This window comes from Balaenoptera acutorostrata, chromosome 15 (assembly GCF_949987535.1).
Source record: "Balaenoptera acutorostrata chromosome 15, mBalAcu1.1, whole genome shotgun sequence".
NCBI classification, from domain to species: domain Eukaryota; kingdom Metazoa; phylum Chordata; class Mammalia; order Artiodactyla; family Balaenopteridae; genus Balaenoptera; species Balaenoptera acutorostrata.
In genome coordinates, this window is record NC_080078.1 from 4,633,642 (window position 1) to 4,654,331 (window position 20,690).

Below are 20,690 nucleotides of genomic sequence, written 5' to 3' on the forward strand. Positions count from 1 at the left end.
GAACATCTTGTGTGTTTATTGGCCAATTGTCTGTCCTCTATTGTGAACTGCTTACAATTATCCTTTGCCACTTTTATTTGTTTACCATTTTCTTGTTGCATTGTGGTACTTATTTACATATTTTATGTATTTGTTAGGGAACAGGCTAAGGTGCTTCTCTTAGTTCAGGCTCCCTAAGAGCAAACCCCAAGACAAGGATTTGGTGTAAGTAGTTTGTTTGGGGAGAGATTCCCAAGAAACAGGGTGAGCGATTGGGGGAGTGAGAGAAAGGAGAGGAAAGCCAGGAAGGCAGATGTTGATGAGTAGAGGGGGACATGTGGGGCTCAGTCCCACTGGGGATCATCTGAGAGGCTCCACAGAGCACGCCTCAGAATTGTCCCATGGAGGAGCAGCTACTTCTGGGACACTAATTCCCTGGTCCTTCTGGCCTGCCCACACAGAGGCCAGCCCAGCCCCACGTACAGAGGACACCTCAGGCAGACACTCAGGAAGCCATCCATCTCCACGGAGGGCTGTGGGGATACAGGCAGGGCACCTACAGTGTCTGCTCTGCTGTTATAACAGAGAGACCCCAAAACACAATGGTTTTATTAGGAAAGAAGTTTATTTCTTTTGCATGCGATAGTCCAGAGGTAGGGGGACAGTCCAGGCGTGGTAGGCAGTTCCGCTCCAGGAGATCCACGCGATCACACAAAGACCCGGATCCTTCCTATCTTGTTGCTCCACCACTCGGTAAAAATTTCCAAACCTTCTCTGATTACAACACCCCTCAGGGACTTAGAATTTTTTTCACAGAGCACCTCAGCCAAAAGAAATACCTAATAATCCCATCTATTAAATAATTATCTCTGAACAACTTCATAAGTATTTGTGTCCAAACAACTTAGTGCCCCTTGCACACTGCACAGTTTATCAAACTTTAAAAACAGGTTGAAAACCACCATTCTCATTCCTGCTCCACATTCCAGCAGCACTTGCTTTCTAAATCCATCTTCACAAAGATGAGACGTCAGGAATTTCTCCATCTAACGGCTGAAAATGTGAACTAACTCAAGCTAGCATTTCATGTACAACACAGATGTTACTTTGTTTCCTCAAATTTTTAAGATATCCCATAGCATCCCCATGAGTTTGCTGTGGCACGCCCCCCCCCCCGCCCCCCGGCACTTTGGACACAGTATGGAGCCAAAGCGCTAGGGTGTTGCCCTTAGGCCAAGGTCACTACCTTCCAGCCCCCGAGTAGGAGAAAGAAGGAAAAGAAAGGCGGTTCACTTTCAAGGATGGAACTTTCCAGTTGCACTTAGCCTTTCCTGCTCAGATCCAATTGGCCAGAACTTAAGTCACATGGCCATACCTGGCTGCAAGGGGAGCTGGGAAATGTAGTCTCTGGTTGTACTGCTGTGTGTCTAGCTAACACTTGGAAGGTTGTTACTTCTAAAAGGAAGAAATAGAGAGAAATTATTCTCTATCTTATTCTGGATATTAATCCTTTGTCTATGATATAAATTCCAAATATTTTCTCCTACAGATCACATTTCTGTTAACTTTGTTTATGGTGTCTTTGTTATACAGAGATTTTAAGTTCTGAAGTACTCACATTTATCAGCCTTTTCTTTTGTGGCTTTTGGGGTTTGTTTTGTTTTATTTTGTTTTGTTTTGGCCGCGCCCTGCAGTGGAAGCGTGGAGTCTTAACCACTGGGCCGCCAGGGAAGTACCAAGTGGCTTTTGTTTTTGTATCGTATTCAGCAAGGTATTCTTTATTTCTTTTTAACTTTTAGGTGTACAGCAAAGCGATTCAGTTATACGTATACATGTATCTATTCTTTTTCAAATTCTTTTCCCATTTAGGTTGTTACATAATATTGAGCAGCGTTCCCTGTGCTATACAGTAGGTCCTTGTTGGTTATCCATTTTAAATATAGCAGTGTGTACATGTCAATCCCAAACTCCCAAAGCAAGGTATTCTCCAATATTACATATACCAAAAATAAAAAGCACACACACTCATACACACAAATATATTCTCCAGTGTTTTCTTCTAGTTGATTTATACTTTTATCTCTAATTCATCTGGAGTTTCTTCCCCTGATGGCTGAGATCATTTCAGAAGGGAAAGGAAACATTTAAAGTGTGTAGCCAAGGCATTATGTATCTATATATCTTTCTCCATTTACAATGGAGTTACCTTCCAATAAACCCATTGTAAGTTGAAAATATCGTTAAGTTGAAAATGCATTTAATACACCTAACATACCAAACATCATAGCTTAGACTATCCTACCTTAAACGTGCTCAGAACACTTAACATTAACCTACAGTTGAGCAAAATCATCTAACACGAAGCCTATTTTATAATAGTATTGAATATCTCATGTAGTTTATTTAATACTGTAGTGAAAGTGAAAAACAGAATGGTTGTATGGGCACAGTATGGTTGTAAGCGTATCTGTTGTTTACCCTCATGATTGTGTGGCTGATTGGGAGCTGCAGCTCACTGCCACTGTCCAGCATCACAAGAGAGTGTTGTACCACATATCGCTAGCCCAGGAAAAGATCAAAATTCAAAATTCGAAGTATGATTTCTCTTGCACCATCATAAGTCGAACCATTTTAAGTCAGGACTGTTTGTATTAAATTCTCAACTACCTTACAACTCACCTTCCTGCTTTTCATGGCAATCTTCTGCACACGTTCCACATGGAACAGTGAACACTGGTGTTTCCTACCCAACATGTAAGCCACACACCTCCATGCATGCTCTTTGGGTACGACTGAACTACCCCCACCTCTAAGAGTGGGTCTTAATTGGTCTCAGCCAATCAGGATAATCCTATCCTCCTTGTCACAGAAATTTTTCAAAGCAAAAGCCAATGTCTGGAATGCATGACCAGCCTCTGGGATGCAAGTGAACCAATGAGAATGAAGCTAGGATTCCTTTCCAATGGTGTCTCCTCTCCCTGAGATTGACTAAAGATACTAAGGAGGAATCCTGTAGCTTCACTTCCTTTAACTTGTAACTATGAGGAAAGCCAGCCTGAGGATAAAGCCTACATACTGGAGAGGGCAGACCCAAGAGAGGCGCAGAGGAATGAAGTCAGAGCCCTGATCAAACTGTGCCTGAAGCCCACCCCACATCTGGACCTCCTAGTTAGATGTCCCCTTTATTTTTTTAAACTATGTTGAGTTACATTTTCTGTAACTTGCAATTGAAGACATCCTAATCCTAACAGAAACAGGTAGTCACTCAGCTCTTTTTCCCCTACCTCATATTTTTCTCTTTAAACTCATTCAAAATTTTATAGAAATGTAGAAATAAACAGCGAAGAAAAAGAAAAAAAGAAAAGCAGTTATGTATTTTACTATCATAACTGCTACTTTATTATTGTGTGTTTCTATAAACATGAAAATGTGAACTTTATATTCGTTTAAAAGGTTTACATAGCTGTAACCGTAGTGTCTAGACAATTTTTTAATTTTGTTTTTTATTTTTTAAAATTTATTTATTTATTTATTTATTTATTTATTATTTTTGGCTGTGTTGGGTCTTTGTTTCTGTGCAAGGGCTTTCTCTAGTTGCGGCGAGTGGGGGCCACTCTTCATAGCGGTGCGCGGGGCTCTCCCTGTCGTGGCCTCTCTTGTTGCGGAGCACAGGCTCCAGACGCGCAGGCTCAGTAGTTGTGGTTCACGGGTCTAGTTGCTCCGCGGCATGTGGGATCTTCCCAGACCAGGGCTTGAACCCGTGTGCCCTGCACTGGCAGGCAGATTCTCAACCAGTGCGCCACCAGGGAAGCCCTAATTTTGCTTTTTAAATTTAGTTTATCATAAATTCTTTTACTCTATCTAGATAATTTTAATTATTATTCAAGGATACAACATAATGAACTTAATCTTATCATTGGACATTTGTATTATTTCCTACTTTTCAGTATTATAGTTTTGCAAGTATTCATATTCATAGCTTTTATTTTTATTCAGTTGAATTATTTTCTCAGGACAAATATCTCAGTGGCCAGTCAGTTCCTGAAACTCATGTATTTCTGGCATTTTATTTTTTCCCTCTGTTCTTCAAAACCTCCAAGCATGAACCTTGACACTTGTATTTTTATAAATAGTAGAGGAGAATACACGCTACTTAAGCCTAAATCCAAAATTTTAATTCAAGTGTGATAGAAAGGATTGTATCACTCATGAAACATGTAGCAAAGAATCCATCTTTGGAGCATTCCTAGACCCTCCTGTCAACCCCTGAAACTGGACCTGTGGTATCAGTTTTTTACCTGCTACAAGATCGGTTGACAGGATCAACCACATTTTATACCGCCATCTCTTGTCCCCAAGGGAATGACTGAAGCAGTACTTTGGAAAGGGGATACGGGACTTCATAGCTACCCTTGCAAAGACAAATATAGCACATGATGCTTGTTTACAAACAGTGATTTATTGGTCAGGAGGAATTTTACAATGGAGAAAAAAAGAAAAAAAATATAAAGGAACATGACCAAAGTATTTTTGTTGGAGGACAAGCATTGGGTCTGTATTTGCTTACTATTGTATCCGTATCAACTATTTTAGTGCCTCGTTCATAGTAGATGCTCAGTAAAAATGTGTTAAATGAATGAAAGAAAAAGGATGAATTCTACCCAAAGGAAAATCTATATCCTGGATAGCAACCAAAACAAAAATTCTTCTGGCCAGTAGGTGGGGCCATAGAGTGTCACCATTAACCAGCTTGAAGCATTACATAGGTGTGGCCAACTTAATACTTTCCAATGGGCCTTTGCTTTCTTGATTGCTTCCCCTTAAGGTAACTGTGTTCAGTTCTCAGTTCAAAGGGATTGTCAGAGCAGAATCTCCATTTCCCGATCACTTCTGATCTTGTCTTAAGCCGGTGCCCTGTTCAGCTCTCCTCACCCCAAATGCTCTGTCACTCTGGGCACCAATACTGCAGTCCACTGTCAACTGTGGTATCTCTCAAAAGAGGGTATAAGAATAGCTATACTAAAAAATTATCCTTTGTTTATCTGAAATTCAAATTAACTGGGCGTTTCGTATTTTTATTTCCTAAATCTGGAGGGCCTATCTCTAGCTACCTGTCTTAATGCCTTTCAACAGAGATTCTCATTTTCTACCCCAGTTGAGACCAAGAATTAGTTTTGCAGTTGGAATCTGGTCATCCCCTGGTTAGCAGTGTTGAGCAAAAGGAGAGTCCAGCCCTGGACATTGAGCTGGGGCTGAGCTGTCTCTGGCTGACCCTGAGACATTTTCAGAAAAGAGAAGCCACCTGACAACCCAAAAAAAAGGCAGACAAGCAAGAGATTACAGGCTGACTGATGGAGGATGGTCCCTCCCTTCATATAAAGTCTACAGTTTGTTCTTCACTTGTTTGGTTTGTATGTTACACAGAAAGAGGCCGGAGAAAGACAAGGGACAATGTTGTGAATACTGTCTCAGAACAGTGGGGAAGAAATGAGGGGCACTTCTTGGTCAGGGTCCCAGAGTCATGACTTCCTGGTTAATGCTCTCGACACCAAGCAACTCAGGACTGACACTGGGCTCTGTGAAGGGCAGACATGAGTGTCATCCCAGGAGGAAATTCAGAAGGAAAATTTTGGGTGGAAAGTCATGTAGGAGTTAAGAAGATGAGCGCAGGAATCAGGCTTCCTGGGCTCCAGTCCAAGATCCATCTCTTCTAGCTGTATGGTTTTTACTTAACCACTGTGAGTCTGTTTCCTCATCAGTCAAGTAAGGATAAGAGACTCTACCTCAAAGCATTGTTGGGAGGCTTAAATGAGATAATGCATGTAAAGCACATTCAATCAACACTGGCCACTCCTACAGATGTTAACAAATGTGATCAATACAGGAGAACAAAGTGGGAAGTATTTCTGACCTCTGAAGAGGTTTGGGGCATCAGAGTTCTTTATGTTGCAAGTAACAGTAAGCCCAACTCAAATGGGATTAAACAACAAAGGAGATTTCTTGGCCTCTGTCACTGGAATATCCAGAGATGGTGCAGGCTTCAGGAATGGTATGAATCAGCAGCTCAGTGACATCATCAAGGACAGAGGTTCTTATTGTCCCTCACTCTGTCCCTCACCCGAGTATCAGCTTCATCCTCAGACCAGCTTTCCTTCTGGTGGTGGGATAGCTGCCAGCCACAGCTGGGGCTTCATGCTTCCACATTCACTTCCAATGAGGGGAGAGTGGGGAGGTTTACCCTGGTGTTCCAAGTAGGAGTGCTGAGATTCACCCTGGCTGGCTTGAAGCAGAGGCTCACTCCTGCACCATGAAGGGCTGGGAAAATGGACTGTGCCTTTTGGTGAGTTAAACAAGGCCCCCTGCTGAAGCTGCAGGGGAGATCAATTTCTCCCAAATCATATGAGCTGCTCAGGGGAGAGGAAGCTTCCAGACAGAGATCTGGGTAATACTAGAAAGGGCATGGATGCTGGGTAGGCACTCATTAAGTGGGTATCTAATAAGTTGTATCTGGAATGATGGGCACAATAAGTAAAAAATGTTCCCCCAATTAAGAGTGAGCCCAGGATGAAAGAAGTTGCCACAGTGAAAACGTGGGATGAGTGGGGCGTGGCAGGAGCTCGTGGTGGACGCCCTTCGTCTCCCAGACTCAAAGGCAAATATATTAATAAAATTGCTTCCTGGCAAGCCGTCTCCTGGTGTAGGTTCAAGAAAATGTGTATTCAAAGGAAGAGGGAGGAAATTCTAGCCACAAAGCTGCAATCTCACAGTTCTGCAAGGTCACCCAGAACGGATGCAGTTCCTTAGGAAGAGCAAAAGGCGTAAAGAGAGAAGAGGCAGAGGCTCTCCAGCATCACGGGGTGGCAGGAAAAGAGGGGCTGGCAAAGACAGCCAAGTTAGGCTGGTCCACCAAGAGGGCTGCCACGGAAGCCAAAGGAAGAAGTGTTCTCTAATCTCTCCAGGGGGGCTCCAACAGGCGAGGCGAATGGGAGGCCCTGGAATGAGCGTCCCACAGACGTGAAGAAACGTCCCTGGGGAAGCGAGGTGCCCCCTATCCTGGCACAGGTTCTGGCGGCCCCTCCGGTCCCCTGAGCTACCACAGCAACTCCTCTTGCTACAGATGGCACGTTGCGGGCTAGGAGCTCCAGAATCCGCAGGATTAACAGCTTACAAACTGCAGCCTGGAGAAGGCGGATCCGGATCCTGCCGTGTTGGGAAGCAGTCCTGAACATTAGCCCAAAGCCAGGGGACCGGAGGGAGAGGCGCCTGGGATACACAGTTTGTTGTTTGTCACACACACAACACAGTGAGGTTGTGCAGCACCCCGACCGTCCCACTCTGATGGTGCTCCCAGGAGTGGAGCAGGGCGCCGAGGGGAGTTGTGCAGCTGAGAGGAGCTCACACTGCCCCCACGGTCAGCTGTGCCAAACGCAGCCTCCTTCGTTTCCCCGTAGCTGGACCGAGCTTGGCTCCCATGGCCCGGGTTCTAGTGGGGCTGTGAGTCTGCTCCTCCAAGCCTCCTCCAAGCCTCCCTCCTTGCCCACTGCTCCAATTATTACTTCTTTTGGGTGTGAAAGAGGCTCTTGGTCCCAGTGAAAGCAGTCTCACTCTATGGTTTATGGTGTAAACCATAAACTTTTACAATAATTTTTTTCCCCCTTCCAAAATCCCCAACTTGACACCAAAAAAAAAAAAGAGTTTTTATTTCAGAACTTGATCTTTCACCAGACACACTAAAGTCCACTAAAGAGGTTGAAAGACCAAAAGGTGCTCTTTTAAGGCTAAATCTCCCCATCACACACACACCCCAAGTTCCCATCTAAAGCTACCTTGACGACTGGGGGAAGAGCAACAGGTATAAGGGATAGGCAGGGCGACTTCTCCAAATCTCAAACTATTCTCCACCACATTTATTTAAGGACAGGTGCTGTCTTATTCCTGGCAGAACTGGAGATGGTTTACATAGACATACAAAACAAGATAAAATAACTTTCAAGTGAGTAGAGGGGAAACAAGACAAAGGGGAAATGAACATAAGAAAGACAAGGTGCACCAGTGGGTGGATCTCACTTCCGTCGTGGAAGCAGGGGTGCCAGGAGAGGCTCCTACCAGCCCTTGGCTCACAGACCAGCTCTACATGCAACTCAGGCCAAGGCTTGTGCCGGGGGCTGAGCAGAGAGTCAGTCCTGCCTGGACCCAGACGTGACAGCTACTTTGTTCTTCGCTGTTGTCGTGCTAACGCTTCCTGTGACACGGTGGTGGGATTTACAGTGCCCAATGCTGCTCATCACACCACACTCCTCTCCAAAGAGCACCCCCAACGAACCCTATCCTTAATGCACACCAGATCCATGGTCAAGTAAGCCCCCAACTTTTACCCTGTTTACTGCTAAGCCAACTCTCCTACTATCTTGTTGGATTGAAACGACTGTGGCAACCAGCATCCCGACTCTGGAGGCTGAGTCCCCACCCACCATCTTCCCCAGCATCCCAACATTTGCAGGCTGGGTGGGAAGATGAGTGTCTTTATCTGTGGTAGGGACAATGCCAGGTGCTCACCACCCGGCTTCCTCTTCCTGGGCACAAGGGAAGGTGACATCTCCCAGGCTCCTTTGAAGTTTGTTCTGGGCATTGAAAAGCAGGCAGAAGAAATGTAGGTCACTTCTAGACCATGCCCTGAAAACATTCCCGGACAACCCTCTGGCAATCTCTTCCCCTTCTATAATGACTTCTACAGAAGTGACCACATGTTTATGGTGTCGGCATCACAAGATAGAAGGACCTAGAACCCTGTGTCTTCTCCTGGAGGTAGCCCCCACCCCCGACCCAGGAAAGCCACCCAACCCATGCCAGACTGTGATGTAGGCAATAACTAAAACTTTATTATGTTAAGCCACTGAGACTGCAGGTCATTTGGTACCACAGCCAGCATGCATCACCCTGACTAATACACTAGCCAAGTTGATGCCAGTCATCAAAATTCCATTATGACACTGGTCAACTTCAGCTCTCATGTCACAGGGATGGACAATCATCTGGACCAACCCCTCCATCCCCTCAGTAGGCTGTTGCCTATTCCCCTGCCTTTGTTACCCAAGGTCCTAAGGATACAGTGCAGATATACTCAGAGGCTTTGGGTAGGAGTACATGACGTGACTGCAAGATATCAGTGCCCAGTTCGGACTCTGTGTCCTCAGTCCTGAGTGGCTGGATGTGTCAGGGTAGACTTGGCATGGAGAGAGGAAGACACAAGCCAATTTTAAACTGATGTCTGGGTCTTCGCAATCAATCCCTGTTTGCCCACATTTGCTCTCCTTGGCCAAGGCCACTTACCTAGCTCTTAACACATCCTGAGTGAAGAGCCTTTTAACCATATTCTGATGAAACTTCACTACAGCAATGCATAAGTTTGCTAGGGCTGCCTTAAAAATACCACAGACTGGGTGGCTTAAACAATAGGGATTAATTTTCACACAGATTTCAAGATCTGAGATCAAGGTGTTGGTAGGGTTTGTTTCTCCTGAAGCCTCTGTCCTTGGTGCTGTGTCCTCACATGGTCTTTCCTCTGTGCACATGAATCCCTCGTTGTCTCTTTGTGTCCAAATGTCCACTTCTTATAGAGACACCAGTCAGATTGGGTTAGGGGCCACCCTAACAGCCTTATTTTAATTTAATCACTTCTTTAAAGATTTATCTGCAAATACAGTTGCATTTTGAGGTACAGGGGTTAGGAATTCGACATATGAACTTGAGGGGACACAATTCAGCCATAACAAACAAGATTCATTTTGTGGTGTTCGCAGTCATATTTCTGTGGATTATTTAAGGAGAAAAAAGCATCTTCTTATGGGGGAAGTCAGATCAACTACAATATACTCTTAACAGGGCACCAGGGTTGGGCTGGATGTTTCCAAAGTTTGCTGGAAGAAAAAAATTAGGAGAAAATCTGTACAACCTTGGGTTTGGTGATGGGTTTCTAGATACAGCACCAAAAACATAATCTCCCCCCTGCAAATTTAATAAACTGGACTTTATTCAAATTTAAAATTTGGCTCTGTGAATAACACTGTTAAGAGAATTAAAATACAAATTACCCACTGGAGAAAATATTTGTAAATCACATAACAGGTGAAGGACTTGTATCCAAAATACACACCAAAAAACTCTTAAAACTCAACAAAAATTTTAAACAGACAAAATATCTGAACAGACACCTCACCACAGAAGATACATAGATGGCAGATAAGCATATGAAAAGATGTTCAACATCATTTGACATTAGGAAGAAGCAAATTAAAATATCAGTGAGATACCACTATATACCTACTAGGGCTAAAATCCAAAATAACCTTTACAATACCAACTGCCTATAAGGATGTGAAGCAACAGGAACTCTCATTCACTGATGGTGGAAGGCGAAATGGTACAGTCACTTTGGAGACAGTTTGACAAAGCTAAAGTCTGTCTTACCATATGACACAGCAATCGTTTGTATTTATGTACAACTCCTAGATATTTACCCAACTGATTTATGTCTACACAAAAACCTGTATGTGAATGTTTGTAGTAGATTTACTAATAATCGCCCCAAACTGGAAGCAACCAAGATGTCCTTCATAGGTGAATGGATGGTGATCCATCCAAACAATGGAATGATGTACAAAAGTAAAAAAGAATGAGCTATCAAGACACAAAAACATGGATGAATCTTAAATGCATATTACTAAATGAAAAAAGCCAGTCTAAAATGGCTGTTTGATTCCATTTATATGACAATCTGAAAAAGGCAAAACTAAAGAGACAGTAAAGAGATCAGTGGTTGCCAGTGGACTAAGGGAGCAGGACTGATCAAGCACAGGGGATATTTTAGGGCAGTGAAACTCCTATATGCTATAGTAATGGTGGACACATGACATTAATCATGTGTCAAAATCCGTGGAAAGTTATAGCACAAAGAGTGAACATTAATGTATGCAAATTTAAAAAATCATTTAGGAAGTTAGGGCATCCCAAGATGAAATACAGAATGCGACCCCCCCAAAATCAAACTGTATTACAAATGTATGAAATAAACTCAATGAAGGGAATGAGGGGAAAAGATGCTGACCTAACTAACTTGGGAACTGAGTGGAGACTATATGACTAAATGTGCAGAAGCAAGGACACCCCAGTAGGAATGAGCACATCCAGTGCCAGATCTTAGTTTCTAATATCATTCTTCAAGAAAAGAAACCAGAGCTCCTCAGAGAAATGGCTGATTCTAGGGGTGGGATGAGCCTGACCTGCGTTGTAGTATCAGAAAATAAGACAGTGTAAAACACATATGATTTGAGCAACAAAATAAATAATGTAGGACTGGATTATGAAACAAAGTATAAAATAAAATATCCATGAGTCTATACAGATACAAATGATTGAATAAATCAATAGAGGAGAAGAGACATGTCTCCTATGCAGAAGAATCCCAAATAATTTATGTAGAGCATAACTCCCCAATTTTAAGTGACTTCCAAAGAAAGCAGTATGCAGGGGTGGGAGAGGGAGAGCTGTACAGGGGAGAGAGCTGTACAGGGGAGAAACCTGACAAACGGGACCTCAGTCAGGTGATCAAGGTTAACAGCATGTAAATCACGTTGATAGCATGTTCCCTTGATATGATGTGATGAGAATCGCATTTTGCTTCTCTGGTCTTCCTCCCCAAAACCCACAACCAGTCTAACTATGAGAAAAATATCAGGCATACCCAAGCGAGGAACATTCTGCGGAACAGCTGACCAATCCTCTTCAAAACTGTCAAGGTTAAAAAAAAAAAAAAAGTACTAAAGAACATATTTAATGAATCTCTTATGAGCTATTTCCAAAAACAAACAAACAAAAACCTGTCAAGGTAATCAAAACCAAGGAAACTGCCACAGACTGGAGGGGCCCAAAGAGACATGACAACTAAATGTGGCGTCTTGGATGGGATCCTGGGACAGATAAAGTACATTAGGTGAAAACTAAGGAAATCTGAATTAGCTGATAATAGTGGATCAATTTTAGTTCATCGGTTTTGACAAATGTAACATGTAACTAACGTAAGATGTCAGCGATAGGGGACATTGAATATGGGGTATACGGGCACTGTACTATTTTTGAAATTTTTCTGTGAATCTAAAACTACTCTAAAATATAAAGTTTCCTTTTTAAGTGGTTTGTGACTTTGGGGAACACAATTGAATTGTCAGAAGAACCTAATAATACTGCATATAATAATAATCACGGTACTTACCATGTGCCATACTGGGGCCCATCCTTGAGATTCTCTTAAGATTACGAAGGGCAGGGGCTTCCCTGGTGGTGCAGTGGTTGAGAATCCGCCTGCCAATGCAGGGGACATGGGTTCGATCCCTGGTCCGGGAATATCCAACATTCCCCGGAGCAACTAAGCCCATGCGCCACAGCTACTGAAGCCTGTGTGCCTAGAGCCCATGCTCCACAACAGGAGAAGCCACCGCATAGAGAAACCCTTGCGCCACAACGAAAAGTAGCCTCTGCTTGCTGCAACTAGAGAAAGCCCACGCGCAGCAATGAAGACCCAACACAGCAAAAAATAAATAAGATAAATTTATTTAAAAAAAAAATTACAAACGGTAGCCTTGGGGAGAGAATGCACTTCCTTCTGTTTGAGGCATACAGCATGGCTTTATTTATTTATTTATTTTTGGCTGCGTTGGGTCTTCGTTGCTGCGCACAGGCTTTCTCTAGTTGCCGCGGGGGGGGGGGCTACTCTTTCTTGCGGTGCGCGGGCTTCTCATTGCGGTGGCTTCTCTTGTTGTGGAGCACGGGCTCTAGGCGCGCAGGGTTCAATAGTTGTGGCACACGGGCTCAGTAGTTGTGGCTCGCGGGCTCTAGAGTACAGGCTCAGTAGTTGTGGCGCACGGGATTAGCTGCTCCGCGGTATATGGGATCCTCCCGGACCAGGGCTCGAACCCATGTCCCCCGCACTGGCAGGCGGATTCTTACCCACTGTGCCACCAGGGAAGCCCAAGGTTTTATTCATGTACTCATTCATTTTACAAATATTTATTGAGCACCTGCTACACAGCCGAGCACTGTTTTAGGTACTACAGGTACAGCAATGAACAAAACAGACGGAAATCCCTGCTCTCCTGGGGCTTGCACTTTAATGGGTAGAGACAGACAATAAAAAAGTTAAATCAACAGGCCACACAGCAGGTCAATTGGTGAGAGTGCTATGGGGCAGGGAAAACAGAAAGCAGGGGACAGAAGGAGTGCTAGGGGACCACTCACAGAACAGGAGACACCTGAACAGATTCTAAGGGGAAGGGGTAGGGGCACATGCAGACATATGAAGGAAAACAATCTAGGCAGAGGGAAGAGCTAGTGCAAAGGCCCTGAGGTGGGAACATGCCTGGCCTGAGCACAAAGGGAGACAGCAAAGTGTAGTGTAGCAGGGGGAAAGCCAGGGATGTGCGAGGGGCCTGACTGGGTGGGGTCCTACAGGCCATTGTGAGGAATTAGTGCTGGGCTGGGTTTTGTGCAGAAGAGTGACATGATCTAACTTCAATTCAACAGATCATTCTGGCTGTTACATTGACAATAGAGTGCCGGGGGCAAGGGAAGACCAGTGAGGAGGCTGAGGAACCAGTCCAGGAGAGGGATGACGGCGGCTTGGACCAGGATGGCAGCAGGGGAAGTGGAGAGAAGCAGGTAGGTTCTGGTTATCATTTTAAAGTCCAAGATAGAGTCCGTAGGATTTGCTGATGTTTGAATTTGGGATGTAAAATAAAGAGAGGAGTCGAGGGTGCCTGCCCTTTTCAGCAGCACCCGCCAAGGGTCTCCAGAGGTTCCTTCTTCCACACCTACAGACATCCCCCTCCCTGACTCCCATGAAACCCTGGAAACCTGGGCCTGGCCTCCCCCCCCCCCCCACCTGCTGGCATGCCCACAGCTTGGCTGGACCTTCTGAGATTGGGGTGGGAAATGCCCAGGACACATTGTGAGCCTACTGGGACATGCCGGGCAAAAGAAGGTGGAACCCGGAGGAGCATGGAGAAAGTATCTAGGCTTGGGGGGCAGAGATGTGCATTCATCTGCGGTCAGTTCTACAGGACCACGAGTCTCCCTGAGGGCTCAGGTAGAGGAGGGCAGAGATGGTCAAACACCATCTCAGCCACTCATGAGCTTGTGTGGCCCTGGACAAGTCACTTAACTCTCTGAAGCTCTGTTTTCTCCTCTCTGAACTGGGGCTAACAATTCTGACTTTGTTGGGAGAGTCGTGACCATCACATGAGATAACAAATATATGACAATTGCTGGCACATGATGGGGTCTGGCTCAGTGTGCGTTACTTTCCCATCCTACGTAAGTTACAGGGTTTAGGAGTGTACCCCTCAAGTAATTCAAGTTTCTAAAAGTCACCTTTATCGAGGTATAATTTATAAACAAGAAACTGCATACGTTTAAAGCGTACAGTTCAGTGAGTTCTGACAGGTACATCCCTGCCAAATTACCACCACAATCAAAATACAGAACATTTCCATCTTCTCCAGAAGTTTTCTCACGCCCCTTTGCAATTCATCCTTGCCTCTACCTCGGCCCCCGAAATCACTCGTCTGCTTTCCGATGTTATAGGTCAGCTTGTATGTTATAGATTTTAATATAAATGGAATCATAGAGCCTTTCATTACCAGCTTCTTTCACCATGGAGCTTCTGAGGTTCATCCTTGTTGTTGATTGTATCAGCAGTTCATTTCTCTTTATTACTGAGTAGCATTCCATCATAGAGATAGACCACAATCTGTGTCTCTATTCGCCAGTAGATGGGTATTAAGATTGTTTCCAGTTTTGGGCTGTGTGAATAGTGCTGCTATAAATATTCATGTCCAAGTCTTTTTTAAAAAATGTATTTTATTGAAGTAGAGTTGATTTACAATGTTGTGTTAATTTCTGCTGTACAGCAAAGTGATTCAGTTTGCTGTATAGCAGAATATATATATATATATATATATATATATATATATATATACACACACATACATATACACACTCTTTTTCATATTCTTTTCCATTATGGTTTATCACAGGATATTGAATACAGTTCCCTGTGCTATACAGTAGGACCTTGTTTATCCATTCCATATATAATAGTTTGCATCTGCTCATCCCAAATTCCCACTCCATCCCCCCACCCCCCTCCCCCTTGACAACTACCAATTTGCTCTCTATGTCTGTGAGTCTGTTTCTGTCTCTTCGACAAGTTCATTTGTGTCATATTTTAGATTCATATTTTGATATACTTAGATCACATATAAGTGATACCATATGGTATTTGTCTTTCTGTTTCTGACTTATTTCACTTAGTATGATAATCTCTAGGTCCATCCATGTTGCTGCAAATGGCATTATTTCATTCTTTTTTATGGCCGAGTAGTATTCCATCACATATGTGTACCACTTCTTCCTTATCCATTCATCTGTCGATGGATTCATGTCCAAGTCTGTGTGTGGGCATATGCTTTCATTTCTCTTGGGTAAATCCATACCTAGGAGAGGAATGGGTGGGTCATTTGAAAAGTGTTTAGTATGTTTAGCTTTTTAAGAAACTACCAAACAGTATTCCATAATGGTTGTACCATTTTACATTCCCATCAGTGGTGTCAGGTAACTTAATTTTGTACCATATAGACTTTGTTAGTCAAGAGGACAAAAGAGCAGCCCAAGTAAATCAGCCATGTGACTGCCCTGGTTTATGTCCAATTACCATGCAGCACAACAGTTATGCAGCCTAACAGGTATTCAGAGTTGTGCTTGAAGATGTACTCAATTACAACATCAGTCACTCTTCTACCAGGCTCTGGGGACACTCTTGTTCACTCATGGTTATTTTTTTTTCCAATGAGGATATACTGTAAACTTCCTAGCAGAGTTTATAATGTACATGAGACTAGAACACACATATATGCACTTCTCTCTCTCTCTCTCTCTCTCTCTCTCACACACACACACACACACACACACAGTAACTTGGAGCACCTTTGGGTAAAGCAAACTCTGGAAAACATCCAGTTCAATCATGGTGACCTATTAAGAGTATCTTCTAATCTGTCTGATCCCCATTCCCCACATCCTGAGAAAAGGATTTAAAAATAAACTTTTAATTTTAGAACAGTTTTAGGTTTGCAGAAAGTTGGGAAGACAGTACAGAGTTCCCTCTTACCCTGCACCCAATGTCCCCTACTGTTGTCATCTTACATTACTATGGTCGATTTGTCACCCCTAATGAACTGATACTGACCCATTATTATTAGCTAATTCAGATTTCCTTAACTTTTCACCTAACGTGCTTTCTCCGTCCCAGGATCCCATGTTGCCTCTAGTCATCAGGTCTCCTTAGCCTCCTCCAGTCTGTGACAGTTTCTCATACTTTTCTTGTTTTTGATGACCTTGACCATTTTGAAGAGGTAGGTATTTTCAGAATGTCTCTCAATTTGGGTTTGCCTGAAGTTTTTCTCGTAGTCAGACTGATTACGGGTTTTGCGGAGGAAGTCCACAGAGGCAAAGTGCCATTCCCATCACATCAAATAAAGGGTCCGTGCTATCAACCTGATTTTTCCCTGCTGGTGGTGACCTTGATCACCTGACTGAGGTCATGTTCGTCGGGTTTCTCCACTGCAAAATACTGTCTCCCCACCCTCGCATCTGTCCTCTTTGGAAAGAAGTCACTACGCTCAGCCCACACTTAAGGGTGGGGAGTTCCGTTCCACCTCCTTAAGGAGAAATAGCCGTCTAAATTATCTGGAATTCTTCTGCACAGGCACAGGAGATATGTCTCTTTTCCTCATTTATTTAATCAATTGTTTATATCAGTGTAAAGTTGCGGATATTTATTTTATACTTTGGGTTGTAACCCAACACTATGTTATTTACTTTTTTCCTCAAATTGTTCCAGTTTTGGCCACAGGGAACCCTTTCCTTCAGCTCCTGTGTCCCTTTGACAAACCCCATCGTGTGAGTGTGTGTGTGTGTGTGTGTGTGTGTGTGTGTTTAGCACTTCCTTACTCTCCGGCACTAGAATATGCTCCAGGCTCACCTTGTATATTTCCTGCCCCAGCCCTCGAATCAGTCATTTCTCCAGGGAGCCCGGGCTCCTTTTACTGGGCAATGATATTAGAAATCAAGATCTGGCACTGGATGTGCTCACTGCTGCTGGGATGTCCTTGCTTCTAAGCCTTCTCAGCTGACAGAGCAAGCAAACTGATGTGCAGGTACTAACCTATGCCTATGCGCGTATCTGTAAATATTTCTGTGTGTATCCACCTGCTGCAATAGTAGGCTAAGCATGAGTTCATACTGCTGTTCCTGACTCTAATCCAGTGCCTCACGGGTCATTCTAGCTTTTCCCCTTTGCTCATCTGTAATCTCCCACTCCAACAGGGAGAAACCTGGCTCCCACGATCCACTGACTTAACTGTTCAGTGCCAGTGTGCATGTACAGTGTGATTTCAGAATTGTCAACCTGCACCCCTGTAGGGAACAACTTTACCAACTAGAGCACAGTGTTATGCACAGTTCCTTTTGCCTTTCGTTTTACAGACCCTGCTCGTTTCCAAAATTACTTAGGTCAGCATCTTTTCTCCCATCCAAACCTCTTTTTCTGGACTGGGTCTCCCCTTCTCCTGCCAATAAACCTGGCCTGTGGGGCTCTGGCGGTGGTGTCCTCTGTGGGGACTGGATCTCCATGCCCCAGTGAGTCTCATCAGTCCCCTGTGCCATCACCCCCACCCCCAAACAGCCCAGCTGAATCCTCTTGACCCACCTGCCAAGCTCTGTGACCTCAGGGGTGGACCCGGCCCCAGGCCCAGCTCCAGTCAGTCTTCACACCTGCCTGAGGACCACTGCGCATCCCCCAGGACCCTACAGCAGGGGCCGGCCACTCTGGGCCCTGGCCAAGCTGTCCAACCATCCCGCTGGTCCACCTGGTAACCGGGGCCTTCTCGGGTTACTCAGAGGATCACTTTGCCTTAGAAACTCCAGCTGTCACCTCGGACGCATCCGTAACCGATGCCAAGGCCCTGAGCAGCAGAGGGCCGGCAACAAGCAAGTGTCCCCAGGTGTCCCGCGAGCACTGTGCTCTGTCACTGCAGCCACTGCCGTCACCGGGGAGGAAGGTGAGCAAACCTGGAGGGAGGCGGGGGACCCAGTACTCGGGGATGGGCAGCCGTGGGATGCCTCCCTCTCGTAAGCCCTGTTGGGAGCCTGGAGTCCTGTTTCCAGGGGAAGATGAGGGAGGAGAGTGACCCAGACGGGGAGCTCTGCATGGGTGAGAGAGGGCTTTGGTCAACCTGCAGGGCTGCGGACGCACTGGAGGGCTGGACACAGCTCCAAAGCCCGGCAGGGTTCGCTTGCTGGCAGCCTCTTTGGTTCCGCAGGCTCCCCAGGCTGGGTGTAGGTGTGTTGGGAGTTGCTTGCTCTGGCCTCTGATAGGCAGCCCTGCCACAGGTCGCTGGTCAGAATAGGTGTGCACAGTTTCCAGCCGCCCCTCTTTGATCGTGGAGGAGCTGACTGCTTCTCTCGTGGTACAAGAACTGATCTCAGGCCCCTCCAAGACACGGGGATGCCCCCACCCCGCCTGGGCCCAGTGGACCCAGGGGTCCAGTGATGCCACCACGCGACAGAGTAAGTGTCCCTGAGGCTCCGTGGTGGCACCACTGCCTGCGGAAGAGGACCAGGGCCCCTGGGGTGGGCTCGGGAGTGAGCCTGCCAGCCTCGGGGTATGGCAGCCTCCACCCCACCAAGGGTGAGCAGTTCTCACACCGTGCACTCTGGTGGCAGGGGACACAGGTTCTCACTGAATGTCACTCAGGGACATTTCCTCCCAGTCCATGATGCTCTTGGAACCTTGGACCTCCTCCCCGCCCCCAGCGGTTCTAAGAAGTTTCCCCAGGTGTCCTGGGAGAGGCCGGCTCCTGGGAGAGAGAGCCAGTGGGAGGATGACACCCATAGTGTGGGTGGAGGGCCCTCCAAACATCTTCGGAGGGCTGAGGGGTACCGAGACCAGGGCCTTCAAAACCCAGCCCTCAGAGGTTCTTCTAAGCCAGCATCAAGAAGTCCTCAGAACTATGGACTCCTACCCAGAAAACTAAGCCTCACCTATGACGTGTCACCCTCGCCTCCCCATGATGTGTTTGTGTCTCCAGCCCACAAAATCATTTGCTCTTGGAGGATAGAGTCACCTCCCCTACCCCGAGCCTGTCCTAAGGCCAGGAGGCCAGAGACCCCGAATCAGCCATATCAGGCTTCCTCAAGGAGGGCAATTCAAAGGGCAAATAACCCCCAAAGTCAGTAGGAATTTGTGAGCTCATACCACTGGGAAGTCCTTTTGTCCCATGCAAGTTGGTGAATCAGGCACAACTGGATCCAAGAGTTCAGACAATATCCTAAGAACTCATCCTCCACATGGAGGCAGAGAGGAAGAAGTAGAAGTAGAGACTCAGACTAGCACAGGCCTTGAGTCTTTGAGCGGCATGCAGCCCAGCGTGCAGTCTCTCTTGCTCTCCAGCTGCTCGGACACCACTGCCATGCCAGCCACCAACCAGGGCTGGCCCGAGGACTTCGGCTTCCGGCTGGGCGGCTCGGGTCCCTGCTTCGTCCTGGAGGTGGTCGAAGGGAGCAGCGCACACACCGGGGGTCTGCGGCCCGGGGACCAGATCCTGGAGGTGGAGGGGCTGGCCGTGGGCGGCCTGAGCCGCGAGCGCCTCGTGCGCCTGGCCCGGCGCTGCCCGCGGGTGCCGCCCAGCCTGGGCGTGCTCCCCGGCTCCGATGGCGGCCCCGGCGCGGGATCCGGCTGTGCACCCCTGACCACAGTCTCGCGGGCCCCTCGATCTGGCCGCGGCCTCTCTCTGGGCCGAGAGCTGCTACGCCTGACCGGCCGCAAACGCCCCGACGCCGTGCACCGAGAGCGCAGGCGCAAAGCCCAGGAGTTCAGCCGCAAGGTAGGGCGCCCAGGGCAGGACGGGCGGGGCCCTAGGAGGCGGGACGGTCTGGGGGTGGGGCTCTAGGGACTATTGTTCTGGGGGGCGGGCACTGTGGGCGGGGCACGTCAGGGGCTTGATTTGTGGGAGTTGCTTTTCTTTATTTATTGAGGTAATACGGCTGCACAGCTCAGTAAATCTTACCTAGGCATACACCCTTGTAACTACCACCCTGATCCACCTGTAGATTAATAGAATACAGACAGTAATAGAATGCAGAACATAGAATGATTCCTTCACCCCAGAAGGTTCTCATGTGCCCCTTTCCCTGTCTATCTGCCCCAAGCAGAGGTAGCTACTATTCTAACTTCCATCGTTATAGATGACTTTTGCCTGTTTGTGAACGTCATATAAATGGAATTATATAACACGTACTCTTTGGTGCTGGGCTTCTTGTGGTCATGTTATATCTGTGACTTTCATCCCTGTTGTGTGTGGTAGTGGATCATTCTTTCTATTGCCCGTATTAGTAACATAGTGTCTTAGTCTACTGCGGCTGCTGTAATGAACTGTCAGAGTGTGAGTGGCTTATAAACAACAGGAATTTATTTCTCACAGTTCTGGAGGCTGGGAAGTGCAAGAGCACAGTGCCAGCAGATCAGTGTCTGGTGAGGACCCACTTCCTGGGTCACTGACAGCGGCCTTCTTGCTGTGTCCTCACAGAGTGGAAGGGGCTAG

The 20,690-nt window shown here is 46.1% G+C and overlaps 1 protein-coding gene across 1 annotated transcript in view; it reads left to right on the forward strand.

Annotated features, from left to right (window-relative positions):
• Positions 1–13,608: 13,608 nt before the first annotated feature.
• GRID2IP (Grid2 interacting protein) overlaps positions 13,609–20,690 on the forward strand; it is a 39,806-nt gene continuing 32,724 nt past the window's right edge. The window contains exons 1-3 of the mRNA XM_057528336.1: positions 13,609–13,689; positions 18,007–18,149; positions 19,541–19,973. Coding sequence (XP_057384319.1) covers positions 19,560–19,973 — 414 coding nt within the window. The 5' untranslated portion in view covers positions 13,609–13,689; positions 18,007–18,149; positions 19,541–19,559. The remainder of the gene's footprint in view (positions 13,690–18,006; positions 18,150–19,540; positions 19,974–20,690) is intronic.